The following is a 14717-nucleotide window of genomic DNA, read 5'->3' as shown; positions in this document are numbered from 1 at the left end:
CATTTGAGCTTTAATAAGAAATTTGGACGTATTCTCAACTTTCACAAAACGCTTGTTTTATGTATCGGTTTGTTACGTACAGTAAAGTTATTGATAGTTTAAATTTACTTATTACTTCTAAAAAGTTAGAAAGGCTTCGTTATAAATTTCCAAAAAATTATTTGAATCTTAGTTATTAATAGGTGGTTATTACATTTTTTTATCAAATTTTATTCATTACAGTTTATTTATTAAAGAAAAACAATAAACCAAAATATATTCATACATAGTACACGGGATCAGGGTAGAAAGCGCCAAAGCCGAGCATGTAACAGGACCGCACTTCGCAATTAAGAAATAATTTGCGGTTTCATACAGCAGATTAATAATATAAATTATAAATAATTGAAGTGAAGTTTTGAATAGATATGACCCATGTGGAAATTTCGGATTGGCCGGTGATCAGTCTGATCTATCAACAGATATCGGGTAGACATTCGCATTAGTATCGTACGGGTTTACAAAATGATCAAATCGGGCCGATGTCAGATTTAGTATCAAGCTGACAAAGAAATCCGACGTTAGACCAGCACTTCTTTCAGATATCGGCCTAAGACTAAAAACCAGTACCGTATTGATACTATTTCCGAATATCGGTCCGACACAGTTGTCCGACATCCGTCCGATACTACTTTCTGTTGTCAGTTCGAGATTCAAAACGGACATCAGCCAGATATTGTTTTCGAATATCGGTCCGACGCAGTTGTCTGATATTCGTCCGATATTACTTTCCGTTGTCAGTTTGAGATTCAAGACGGACATCAGTCGGATATCGTTTTTTAATATCGATCCAATATAATCATCTGATATCAAACTGATGACAGTCTCATTAAAAATATTTAATTATTCTAGACCATGCAATTAATAGTTAATGATATGCATACTACTAAGAATGAGCAGGGGTTGATTCATAATTATAAAAATTATGTAATTTTTATTATTACTATTCTTTATTTTATTTAAACAAAAAAATACATTTATAATTTAAGTTTCAGTTACAGTTTTAGTTTTACCATTTAGTCGTTCCGTAGGGTAACAGTATTTGCTGATAAATCTACTTGATCACGCAGTCTTTTTAAAACCCGGTATTTTTTAGTATATTTATACATTTTTGTATTGTGAAAAAATAATGAGAAATGATATATCACTTGCTCTGACGTTATTCATAAATAAAATAACTACTTAGAACTGAAAATGTTGCCTGTAAGTACAAGAGCTACGCTTAAAAGTGCTTATATATTAACTATAAATATTTATTAATAGCAATTGCTATATATAGTACCATTCGTGAATTATACCGTTCTGACGTGATTCCGATACTCAAACCGATGTCAGACTGATCGAACACCCGTTCTGATTCTGAGATTCGGATTTAAGAACATTCTGACGTGGTTCCGATACTCAAATCGATGTCCGACCTGTTCTAATTCCGATACCGAGATTAAAGATCGTTTTGACGTTATTCCAATATTCGAACCGGTGTCCGACTGATCGAACACCCGTCCCCATTCCAAGACTCGGATTTAAGAACATTCTGACATGATTTCGATACTCAAACTGGTATCCGACTCGTTCCAATTCCGAGACTCGGATTAAACATCATTCTAACGTGATTCCGATACTCAAACTGGTGTCCGACTGATCAAACACCCGTTCCGATTCCGAGACTCGGATTATAGATCATTCTGACGTGATTCCGATACTCAATCCGATGTCCGACTGATCAAACACCCGTTCCGATTCCGAGACTCGGATTATAGATCATTTTGACGTAATTCCGATACTCAAACCGGCGTCCGACTTGTTCTCATTCCGAGACTCAGAATTAAGGCCATTCTGACACGATTCCAACACCAAAACCAATCTCCGACCGATATTACATTGGATCTAGTGACAAATTTGAAACGGCCGGATATCAGACCGATACCTTTATGTCGGGATTGGCTCCGACCTTCCACATGGGGAAGTGAATTCTTACTTTTTTCAATCAGATGAGATTGAGTTTCCACTATCGTCAACATTTATAATAAGGGTTCAACTTAGACATCAATAACAATCCCTATATTCCACAACTTTTTCCTGAACATTTTGAATACACTTTTTCCAGTTTTCGAATATCAATTTTCTAAAGAGAACCCATCCATTTCCTCGTGATAGTTCCCGTTTTTTTTTCTAATCAAATACCCATAGAGCTACTGACTAAAATAAAATTTTTTATATAAAACCAGACATGTATAAAACCAAACATAAAATATGCTGTTATTTCAAATTTCTACTTTCAACTTGTAATAAATATGGAAATTATCTGAATCAACCCAATAATAGATAATAGTAAGAAATATTTTTAGAAACAACCTTCTATTTAAATCAAATTTTAGAGGGCTCACAATGTGACTTTAGAAATGGAAGAAGCTCAAATAACTTGTTATTTACAATTAAACAATTAAATAAAAAATTAATAAATACAGATAAGGAAATTCATTTTTGTTTCATAGTTTTGAAGTATCCCTAGTATGTCCAGCGTTTACCCATGTGTGATCCAGGCACAATTCTTCTGATGGTGCTCCTGATAAAATCATCGATTGAATTGTTAATTTTTTTCTTGATGGATACTTTTTTCTGTCGGACTCATCAACTTTTATAGAGCGTCAAGCCGGTTCTCTTTCACTACATTAATCAAATCTAAGTTTGATGGATCCGCCGGGTATTTTTTGTATTTCTTGGAAGGTCACAAAACAGTTCGAGGGAGTCAGTAAACAATTAAGTGTCATATTGAACACATCAGCATAGTGAAAAGTGAACCAAACAGTGTATTTAAATAAATTAGTTTGTTAGTTAGTAATAGTGAACAGTTTGGTATGAGTATTAGTGAATAGTTCTGTGTATAAATAAAATACGTAAGAAAGATACACTATCTTGGTGACGTTAACTGAAACTATGATCTAATTTTCCATTCGAAAATTGAGGATAGTATTTTGCAGCTATACAAGAACTCTTATTTGTTGGACATATTAAGCCAAATAATGAATGACTTTCGAAAATTAAGATGTGGGAGAAATATTTCATCAAGTATCTTTGTGACAAGTTTCTGAAAACGTGACCTGGGCTTCAGAAAAGGTAATTGTGAGTTTTGGTGCAGTGGTAGAATGAACAGTGTGTTTGGTAAGGTCTGGGCTTGCTTCAAAATTAGCTTTTGATCTAGGACATTAAAAATATTTAGAAACTTTTGTAAATTAAGAACATTGGTAAATATAAATCCTTTAAATGCAAATCGAGAAGCATAAATAGCTGAAACTATGCCTGAAAGAAAAACAAAAGAAGAATGTGATGAATCCGAAAAAAAAATCAAGAAAATTTTTAAAAATTACAAAACAGAAATAAAGTGCTCAATACATAATATTGTGTTGAATCTGTTTTTTAATTCTGTCAATTTTAAGAACACTGAGGGTTATTGTAATAATGTTTAAGAATATAAAATAACACTTTGTAAATAAATTCCATACTGATCTTCATAATGAGTATTTCAATTTTTTTTTAGTTTGGTAAGAATACGATCGTGCGAAGACTTTACCATTCTAATGCAAATTGAAAAAAAAAGAAAGACTTAAATATCAAATTAGCTTCTAGTAGTGAGTTAATCAAATTTATTAAAAAGTATTGTTCATAAAAGGTCACGAACTTTTCATGTGTAGTTTTCTTGATATCATCTTTGTCATAAGCATACGAGTATATTTGTCATAGTATCTCAAGTACAGTCACAGATATACAGGGTATTCCGGGACTTGATAAAAATAATTCCGGAGTGAGTAGATGACATGAAAATAATGCTGTGTCATAAAATACGACCCCTCGTTTACGAGATATAGGCCTTTAAAGTTGCGAAATTAGAACTGTTATTCAAGTATATTTTCTAAATTATACATTCGAATTTTATGAATTTTTAATGGATGATTACGTTTTCTTCACTACTATCTGAAGGCCTGTCATTAATAATTATCATATCGTTATTGAAAGTTTCAATATGGTAGAATTTACCTTTAGTGAAAATGCTGCAACTTTCGAAAAACAAGTTTGTCTAGCGTACGCAAATGGTCACTACAATTTGACGTACGAGGCATATTTTTTAAGTAAGTACCGTTTTGCGATTCCACCGCCGCAACCCCAAGGTCGGCATTCCGCACATGTGAGTGTTTAAGTTGCCTCCGACAATCGTAAGTCCTGCCGATTGTGAAGTACAGGCTGTTATACGATTTATTAGTGCTAAAGGCGTAAAACCGATCAATATTCATGGAGAGATCTGTGGAGAAGAAGAAACGACAATCCATGGAATGGCGGCATTCATCATCATCCAAAAAAGTGAAGTTTAAGCAAACAATTTCTGCCCGGAAAATCATGTGCACAGTTTTATGGGATAGAAAAGGAGTATTGCTAGTGGAGTTTTGGCCTTGTAATGAGACTATCAATGCAGCGTCTTATTGTGAGACATTGAACAATCTGTGTCGTGCAATCCAGAACAAAGACGTGGCAAGTTGAGTAAGGGCATCGTTTTGCTGCATGACAATGCCCGTCCACATGTGGCTAATCGGACCAAAGATCTCATCAAATCTTTTCAATGGGAAACTCTAATCATCCTCCCTACAGCCCTGATCTGGCGCCCAGCGACTACGATTTGTTCCTGCACTTGAAGAAACACCTAGGTGGTCAGCGTCTTCAAGACGATAACGAAGTCAAAACATTTGTGATACAGTGGTTAACAAGTCAGGCGGCAGAATTTTATGTGGAGGGTGTTCAAAAACTGATGCCACGTTATGACAAGTGCCTCAATATTCACGGAAGTTATGTAGAAAAGTAGATTAACGTACAGGCTTTCATGTAAAAATAAAATTATTACGATATCTTTGCACTTCTTTTTTTAATTCCAAAACGGTACTTACTTAAAAATATGCCTCGTATCAACAACAACTATTTATAGGATTGATTCTCCAGGGACAATTTCTTTACCCTGTTCACATCCAGAAAATGCATGTCATGGAAGTAGAGGATATCCCAGCAAAACTGGCTTACCCTCGATAGTTTTTAGACAAACAACGAGTTACATTTGTTTGAAAATAACTGTTTACTGATGAAGCTGGTGTGTGGCAGTTTGAATAGTCATTGCCTCCAGAAGCAGTTTCCTTACTCTCGATATAATCGGATAGCTGAAGGCACTAACACGACCACCCCTGAGATATGAATTCTCAGCGCCCTCGAAACCTAAAGCTCGGCGATTGAGAACAGCAATCCCATAAATGCTAATCGCAAACTCATCTCGGATTCTAACCCGAGCGGTCCGGTACGGTCTTCGGTGGTTCTTGCAGACACTATTACTGACCTACCTCGCACAATTCAGTGTGTTATATCGGCCTACCTGGGTTTCTGCCACTTAGGTTTGGAAGGACTGCCGCAGAAACTCTTTTACGTACTTTAAATTTCGGACACTTACTCTTTTGGGGAAGAAATTCGTTACAGAAGAATGAAAACTAACACCCCTATACTCTGTGACGCTCGAAAGGGCAGAGAAGAAGAGAAGAAGAGAAAAAGGCTAGTTTTGATTAGTGGTAGTATGATGCAGTGATAAGAGCCTTCAACAATGTAAAACAATTTATAATTCATTAAATACAATATTTTGACCTAATAAGAAATTCCCTTTAGGCTACCTAGATTTACTTAATTTATATATTCTTATCTAAAACAAACAACTCTCTGGATGGACTAATGGATTCATTAAGTCAATTTAAAAAAACTGAACTAACCTAACTCAACCTAACCTAACCTTTATATGAAATTATTGATAACATATTTGGATAAAACTCAGTAGTTCAGTGTTACATTTATTAAAGTTAATTTCCAGAGAAAAATAATTATTGAAATTACAATTTTTACAATATTCTTATATTATGAATTCATATAAATGTTCTTCATTATGTCAAAAGATGTATAATGGGAACGAAAAAAACTATTTAAAGGACACTATTTCTGTTCTACCTCAATAAAATGGATTTTACTTGGTTATCTGGTAATTTCCAATTATCTTTTATTAATGTACATTTATAACTACAGTTCTATAATGTTTTTATTATTCTGAAAATAAACTCATTTTTTATTTATACACTTTTATATTTATCTTTTATTGAGAATCAATAAATATGTATTCATAATATGCTTTATAAATATATAAAGCATAATAAAATAGCTGAATAGTAATTGTTTTGCCATCTATGAACGAGCTTCTAAACTATCGAACTTTCTTTTTTCAGACGTATTCAGGCGCAGCACGATCTCTTGGACAAGGAATACCGCGAACATGCACTAGGAGCGCTGTTGTTAGCAAATACGAGAGGTTCAGGAAAAGTAAGTGCAAATATGTATATATATATATATATATATATATATATATATATATATATATATATATATATATATATATATATATATACAGGGAGATTGATAGTAATAGTGTAATAAAGTTCATTGCCTCGTTTGCCTTTTATGATATCAATTTGAAAATTTGAGGGATTGAGGGATTATAGTCATTATTAGTCTTCACATTTTAAAATGATTTACTATCTTACCGGATGTTCCATAATGCTATGCCATATCAATACGGTTCATGATCAGCGACACCATCAAATGGTCCAGAGACATCTACGTCGAGCACGTCAGCAGCACGAGACAATACAGGAATGCCACGCCACCGCAACACCAGTAGCTGTCAAGTACCTGTACGAAAGAGGGAAGCTTATTGCTGATAAATAAAAACTTTAATATATTCTCTTGTTTTTTCAAATAGAACTTACCCAAAATCTCTGTTTTTGACAAATAAATCATAACCAACCACAATTAAATGATAAATGATTAAATATAGGTACATAATAATTGTTTTACACAGAAATAAAAAAACTCTAGAACTAAGAATTTTAAGTATAGGGAATTCTTGATAAAAAAGAAGTATATTGGTAGTACTTTTCGGTAGTTACATAAAATACAGGGTGATTCATTTGAAAATCCGAGATTTTGATTCACTCATGAATAATAACGAAATAAATGCTTTTAGTTACAACAGTTTGATTATGATGGGTAAAGCTGAAGGTCGTAATTGGAAGGAAGCCTCTTAGTTGAAGAAATTAGATAATAGACTGGAATAAGAGAAGCAGGACAGTTATTTAGTTATTTAGACTAGCTCAAGATAGAGAGACTTTTGCCATGCTGATCGCCAACGTCAAGGGGACTTTATACGGCACTCTAAGAAGAAGAAGAAGTTACAACAGATCGTCATTCTTGAATTTCTCTTACATAAAAAATGTTTCTTGGATATGCCACAGCTTTCTGGAACATCCTGTAACATTGTAAATAATTTTAAAATATCAGTGAGCAATGACTATAATCCCCCAAATTTTCAAATTAATAGCTCAAAGGACTAAGGACGCTCTGAACTTCATAACACCGATCAATCACCCTGTATATAATATTATGTTTATAATTAACAACAGTTACCAAGAACAGCTTCTGTCTTTAATGTGTGCATGATTTATATAATGTTAGAATATTACTTATAAGATATTCGAACTTCTGGATGAAACAACTTGTATTATTGGATTAATATTTCAGATGGGTGCAAATCCGTTTATATGAGTCTAAAAAACGATAAAAAAAGAGGGAAACAATACTAATGAAAATTTTTTTATGAAACTAAAACTACCAATTCTTTCGAAATTCTGGATAAGCTACAGAATTGTTATTTCAAGGTTAACTTTGATGACGATTATTTTCATGATAAAAATAATTATTTATACTAGATTTCGTTATTGTTGTTACAATATTCCATAGATGAAATTAATTTTTGTTCAGACCGCATTTGAATACGACGTATTCATTGACATTCATCAAACAACTAAAGCAACTTGTATTATTGGATTGATATTTTGGATACAATAAAATATTTCTGAATCTAATAAAAACAAAAAAAAAGTCAAAAATATATTATTATTAGTCTTTTTTTATGAAAATAAAACTGATAATGTACACAGCTAATGTTTCAAAATTGACCCTAACAAAAATTTTCCATAATAAGTCCTTGTTTACAATATTTCGTTGATAAAATGAATTTTTGTGTAGACCGGATTTGAATACGACACGACGTAATCAATTGATATTATCAGAACTTCCCAATAATAGCGAAGTTATTGTTTTTATATATTTCAAATCGACAGCGATTTTATATTTGATTTTATAAATAAGAAATGATGTATTTATTATTAGGAAGTCGAATAATTGGACAAGCTAGATCAATGTTTTTTGAAAAGTTTCACCATTCCCACTATCTATTTATTCTGTTTTCAAATTATCTATTATCTTGCCAATTCTAAATTACGTTTTGAAATGAACTGAAGTTCATCTGCATAAGTAAGAAATTTGCTTTGCGTACTGTACAGCGTATAATTGAAGGTGCCATATACACTATACCCAAAAGATCAATTATGTTCTCTTGCTGTGGCACTTAGGATGCTCAGTGCTTATAGAATGTGAATAGATGTTTCGTCTTTTATATAGAAGGATCTGCCGCTAAACCTACCGAAATATTTGTAAATCATTTTCATTTATGTTGGGTAGACCTTCTTCATAGAATGCCAAATATTGGCCTGTTGCAACCCCTCCTGTACTGTTTTCTTTCTATCTACTTTCTTTCTAGTTTTCTATTATGTCCTGTGACCGACACCGCATAAATTTTTAAGTCTCACAGTGTGATCAGACCCTACTTTTGCGAGTTTGTCTACTTTTCCATTTCTCACACTAGTATATCGGGAAACCTATTGAAGTCAAATTCATTCGTTTTGTATAGCTGTAACTTATCTAGGCCTTCCCAAACCAACTCAGATCTTGAAATTGAAGTCCAAAGCTCTAATAACTGCTTGGCTATTGGACAATATGATAATGACTACAATATTTTCTTCCCAAATTTAAATATTTCTGCTGGAAAAATACTTGGTATATTAGCCAAGCTCTTAGAGTTTTTGGATCTGGACCCTTACACTCCTATTCCAATGATGTCTGATATTTGGAGTAATCAGTGTACTATTCTGACATTTCTGTATATTTCTAATATGAATGATTGATCCCATTTACTTCCACGATTTAGTTTAGGGATAACTTTTTTCTCAATGCCAAACTTTTTCAGTATTTCATTCCAGATTTAAATCCTTCGTGATCAGTCTGAGTAAATTTATCTATCGCCATTTGCATAGCAATATATTCCGTTTATAGAAAACTTCAGTTAGTGACACAAGATGAAACTGTAAATGTGTTTGCGAAGCAGATGTTAGACATAGGAAATAATAAAGTCGCAGTGGATCCCTCGACCGGATTCATCACATATATAGCGCAACAATAATTGGCTGGGTGAACGAAGAAAAATAAAGATGTCGAGGATCTCAATGCGAGCATTCAAAATTTTCTTCCGGAATAGTTGGTTTCCTTCAAATCGGTCGACACCGTTATGAACAAGGATGACGCAGTCAACTATCCCACGGAGTTTTAAAATGAGGTGGTAGTTAAGAAAATTGCCTTGATTACCACCTCACAGTTTGCAGTTAAAGGTAGGATTAGTTATTATCATGCTGCGTAACATTAATCAACCTCGGCTGTGCAATGGAACAAGACTGGCTGCGAAGAAGGTGATGATAACGTCATTGAGGCAACAATCATAAAGGAAAACTACAAAGGAGAGGATTTCTTGATCCCACGTATACCGATTATTCCGGTACCTCTAGCCTTTGCGATGACCATAAATAAATCGCAAGGCCAGTTGTTGTAAATTTGCGGAATCAACTTGGAGTGTCCCTGTTTTGCGCATGGACAATTATACATCGCGTGTTCTCACGTCGGAAAACCATCATCTTTGTTTATTTGCGCACAAAACAATAAATAGAGTTTATTAAAAAGCTTTAAATTGATTAACAGACTATATCATGACTGTGTGTGTCTGTCAATAACAAATTGGAACCTTATAAATAGCCAGTATTTCAGGAAAACTCTGTTTTTTAAGTAAGCAACATCATGTGTAATTAATCGAAAATAATACAACTTCATTCACACTGAGCATTTTTTTTGATTTGTTTTAATAAAAGAAAGATTCCTTTTGTTTGTTTTAAATTCATTTTATACAAAAGTTTAGGTTTTTTATTTATCGATTGAGGCGGGAGGAAGTCTGCCGGGTCAGCTAGTTATTTATAAAATGTTATAATTCAGCTTTATGGAAATCACCAATATCTCGTATTGAACAAACAATCGACTCAAATGTATATTTATTGATTCACGTATTTCTAAAGACACACAGAAACCTAACCGTAGTAGTTGAGGTGACTAAAAAAAAAGATCAGAAGCGAAAGTACGAAACACAGAAGGTTCGATATAGGAGATAAAGGACCGCATGCAATCTTTCAAAAGAGCATACATATAATAGTTATATAAAAGACAAGAAATAACGTACTAGTACCAAGTGAGGAATTCCCCAAAGTAGTCATTAGACCTGTTTTGTGTCTCACGTAGAAAGAAGATGAGAACCTTAAAAAAATTATCTTAAAATTAAATTTTAAGACGTTATACACAAGATCAAATATAGAAAACAATGAACCATAGTAATGGAAGAAGGTAGAATCCATTAAAATTTTTAGAAATATGAAGAGAGAAAACTATAAGAAACCATACAAAGTAATTCACTGATATAAAAGGGTTCCAGCTTCCTTGGGAATGCTTCATTGGCCCCAGGTATGTTGGAATCCACGAACTCAATATGTACTTATATATATAAAATCAGCTGTAAGTACAAGAAACCGCTCCTAAGTTATAGAAGTAAATCTTCAACAATTATGGCATTGTATTTTGTGAGAGTTTTAATTGGATGTGTCTTATTAATCTTCATGAAAGTGTACAAAAAACTAATAATAAAGTTGCCAATTACTCTACTGCGTAAACGACATTTCCATATATGCCTAGACCTTTATATATTAATTTAATATTTATTTCTAGATATAGTTCAAACCGGTTTAAAATGTGTTCTTCAATTTCAATAATCCTAATAAAACATTATCTTCTATAATCAGCAGCTGCAAAAGCAAAGGACTCCTGAGGTATTGCCTACCTACAGCCAACCAAAAATGACTCAATATTCGACGATTTTGAAACCTTTCGGAAAATACCGTAACTAACTCTCCTTGGTCCCCTTAAAATATTCAAATGCCAATTGCTTATCAGTATATTTTTCAATGGTGTATTGTGACGCCATGAGAAATTATGGCGAGTTAAACTTTGTATTATTATTATCATTGCTTTTAACTTTGAACACCAATGACAATTCGGGTATTTTAGATTCGACTCTATTCTTTCTCTGTTTTGATCGTTTGTCTTTTCTCTGGAGATCGAATAAGAAAAGACGTGTGAATTGGAGTATTACAGCAAAGATACTAACCAATAATTCGAATTAACATTGTATATACTATTTGTAAAGACCTTTTATCTTGTATTATAGTCTATTTTTATGTGCGAGAGAATAATTAAACTTACTTACTACTTCGGCTAAAGACGCTTCCTCGGAAGTGGTATTTGGCCTCAGTTAAAGTATTATATAAATAATGGGTACTTAGATTAGGCGAAAAATTAATATTGAATTCGACGCTACCAGATTTTTAATGGACGACGTAGAGAGTGAATAAAAAAAGGTGAAAAAAAGCTGAAACATAATTGTTGGAGTAGAACTTAATGAGATGGTGGTGTGCTGGTTGGTTCCTTGGTGTAGTTGAATTCTAACCTTGCAGCTGTAGAATTGTGGAAAAAAAAATAAAATAATTAAGGAAATAGGAACACTGATGTAAATTACTAAAGAAGGAACGAGTAGGTAGAACAGATTTGAATGAAGAAGCATATGTTCCAACATATAAAAAAACTGAATTTTTATTTTTTTTTTTAAATATGACCAGACTATTCTATTCGTTCTGTTCTCAAATAAATAGAAAATTCGAAATTACAAGGAAATTATTATTATTATTAATAATTAAACAAAAAGAAATTTATAAAGATAACTGAAATTTTGTTACCAATATATATATATATATATATATATATATATATATATATATATATATATATATATATATATATATAATAAATATATAATAAAGCAAATTTAAAAAATATTAAAAAACTTACCACAAATTTCACTAAATTCACTTATTTTTGTTGTAGAATGTTCACAGGCATAGGACAATTAAGAATAGCAAGATTTTGTTTAATTTTTCAATGGAGTGGGAGGTCGAAAATAAATTAATTTCCTCAAAAACTTGAATCAAACAGAAGTGACTACTGTGCCACAATACGTGAACAAAATATTTGAGAAATACGTAATAAACCGACTGACATATTACACTTCATTAAAAACCTAGTACGGTCATTTGAAATATTAATTCAGAATGATCATAATATTTTGTGAAATTTTCATAAAGAAACCATGAGCTGATAAAAATTTTCAGGCTTGGTTATTTATAACCATGAGTTGTACAGAACAAAAGAAAAGAGTTTGGACTGGTGAAAACTCTGTGTATTAAAAGTTACACAGCTGTATTTTAAGATTTGTAAGTACCTATTTGCCAACAGAAATTATTTGATTTATTTTGATTCCAAGAATCTCTTCCCGTCAAATTCCACCGAAAATACTAATTAGGTATAAGTTATGTATTCTTAACAGTTTAGTTTATTTGCAGCTTGTAACGTTTAGTTTGCAATCTAGTGTGATTATGGAAAGTTGAGAATTAAGGGCCGCGTAAACGCCGAAGAATCTGTCCTTTTACAGTTAATGACAGTTAAACATGATTTGAATCGTTCTAAATCATTTACAGACAAACATTAATGTAAAACCGTTGATGACACAGTGGAATTAGCTAGTAGTACGCTTGATCTCGGGAAATCTACGAGTCTTCGTAGAAAGAGAGACTTTAAAGAAAAGTACATGCATTATTCTTCAGAGAAGAGTTTCGGACAGTAGATAAAATTCTTGTCAGGGTTCGAGGTAAGGTTCATTCTGAATTTTAAAAGAAGAAGGTTTTCACTGGAACCAGCATTTCAGAAACAATATTTTACTATAGAGAAGAAATAATCTGAGTACTATAAAAGAAATCTATAAATATTGATAAACCTGAAAACTGAGAAAATGCAGCGATTAAAGATGAAGAAAAAATATGGACAGTACAGTACTGACTATTGATTGCAACAGTTCATCTTGATTCCCATTCTGATTTGTAAGAAGTAATTCTACTTATACTAATGAGTTTTTATATTAAAATTATTCTTTATAAACGTGCGGTTGTTTAAAAATCAAAGATAAACCTTTTTCAGTCAGTATTTTAGTCTTTTCTAATTTACTAGTAGCTAAAATTATGGTTTCTGGTGGAATTTCGCTAAAGAAAAAGTTGCTTATAAAATGAGAGTTTCTATTGGTTTTATGGTTAAAATTAGGTTAATTTGGAAATAATGGGTAATATAACGAAAAAAATTCTATTAAAAAATCACCAGCCTTTTTATTAGAAATGAGCTCCACATACGAATAAAATACTGACAATTCGTTAAATTTTACGCTTATTATTATTGTTCATACTTCATTTTATGCATGTCTTATACTTTCCCATAATACATCTATGCCGTCTTTTGAAGTTCTTATTCGTCTTAATTATAAAAGATAAATGAATGACACATAGAAACAACTGAGCGATTATCCACATCTACAAGGTTGAAGTCATTTTCATTTTACGCTTTGTTGCCATTATTCAAAAGAACGGAAATCACGAGTGCAATGCGATGTATTTCTTTAAGCAATATGCCTACGAAATGTACCAGAAAATCGTGGATAACAACAAAAAACTTGTTTGTCTTCCCTGAAATGTTGTTTATTTATGTTAAACTTCATGTTCCTAGCAAAGTGCACAGAATAGTAGGGATGATGCTAATAAAATATTTATGAAAATTTCCTAAATAAAATATTAAAAAATATAAAAGGGCCAGCTGCAGTATTTTTATTTCACATAATGCTGATTTTTAACAACAATTACGAATTAAAAATGTATTCCAAAGCAGCAGTCAGCGTCACTCCTATTATGAAACTTTATATTTCAATGTGTTTTTTCAGAATAGTTCCTCCACAGCTTTGTCCAATTTTTGATGACGCTTTTCAAATGAAAGATTAAAAATATGTTATAGACAAATTACTTCGCCAACTTCCGTCAGTGATCTTCGAAGTATCAAAGTCATTGTCATTTTTCTTCGCAGCTTCAATCCACATTTTTCTCATTGGTAACATTGTAGAAGTAGATGGACACTTTTTCACAAAACATAAGTCAACACGGCTTTTTGTCGTAATATTATTGGTATTGTTGTGATCATTTGATGTTCATAGATCGAATTTTCACAGAAAAGTATCTCAAAATTCGAAAAAATATGCAAAGATATGAAAGCCATCGACAAACAAGTACGAACAGTGACCGACAGTCACAATAAATCACAATATTTTTAGTCTATTCTATATGAAATTCTTTAAAATGAAAATAAAAATATTGCATGTTTGCCATTAAAATTATGATCAATACTATCGATAATTA

The 14717-nt window shown here is 32.2% G+C and overlaps 1 protein-coding gene and 1 long non-coding RNA gene across 2 annotated transcripts in view; one reads left to right on the top strand and one right to left on the bottom strand.

Annotated features, from left to right (window-relative positions):
- The window catches only part of LOC130904211 (uncharacterized), a 43611-nt gene extending 31280 nt beyond the window's left edge, over nt 1-12331 (bottom strand). Inside the window, exons 1-2 of the long non-coding RNA XR_009060824.1 lie at nt 12280-12331; nt 6651-6798 (exon numbers count right to left, since the gene is read on the bottom strand). This is a non-coding gene — a long non-coding RNA (uncharacterized LOC130904211). The remainder of the gene's footprint in view (nt 1-6650; nt 6799-12279) is intronic.
- Nucleotides 1-14717, top strand: part of LOC130904210 (ras-GEF domain-containing family member 1B-like) — a 559401-nt gene that overhangs the window by 235467 nt on the left and 309217 nt on the right. The window contains exon 4 of the mRNA XM_057816844.1: nt 6336-6429. Coding sequence (XP_057672827.1) covers nt 6336-6429 — 94 coding nt within the window. The remainder of the gene's footprint in view (nt 1-6335; nt 6430-14717) is intronic.

Source organism: Diorhabda carinulata, chromosome 2 (genome assembly GCF_026250575.1).
Source record: "Diorhabda carinulata isolate Delta chromosome 2, icDioCari1.1, whole genome shotgun sequence".
Classification (NCBI taxonomy): Eukaryota; Metazoa; Arthropoda; class Insecta; order Coleoptera; family Chrysomelidae; genus Diorhabda; species Diorhabda carinulata.
This window is presented reverse-complemented; position numbering and strand designations above follow the sequence as displayed.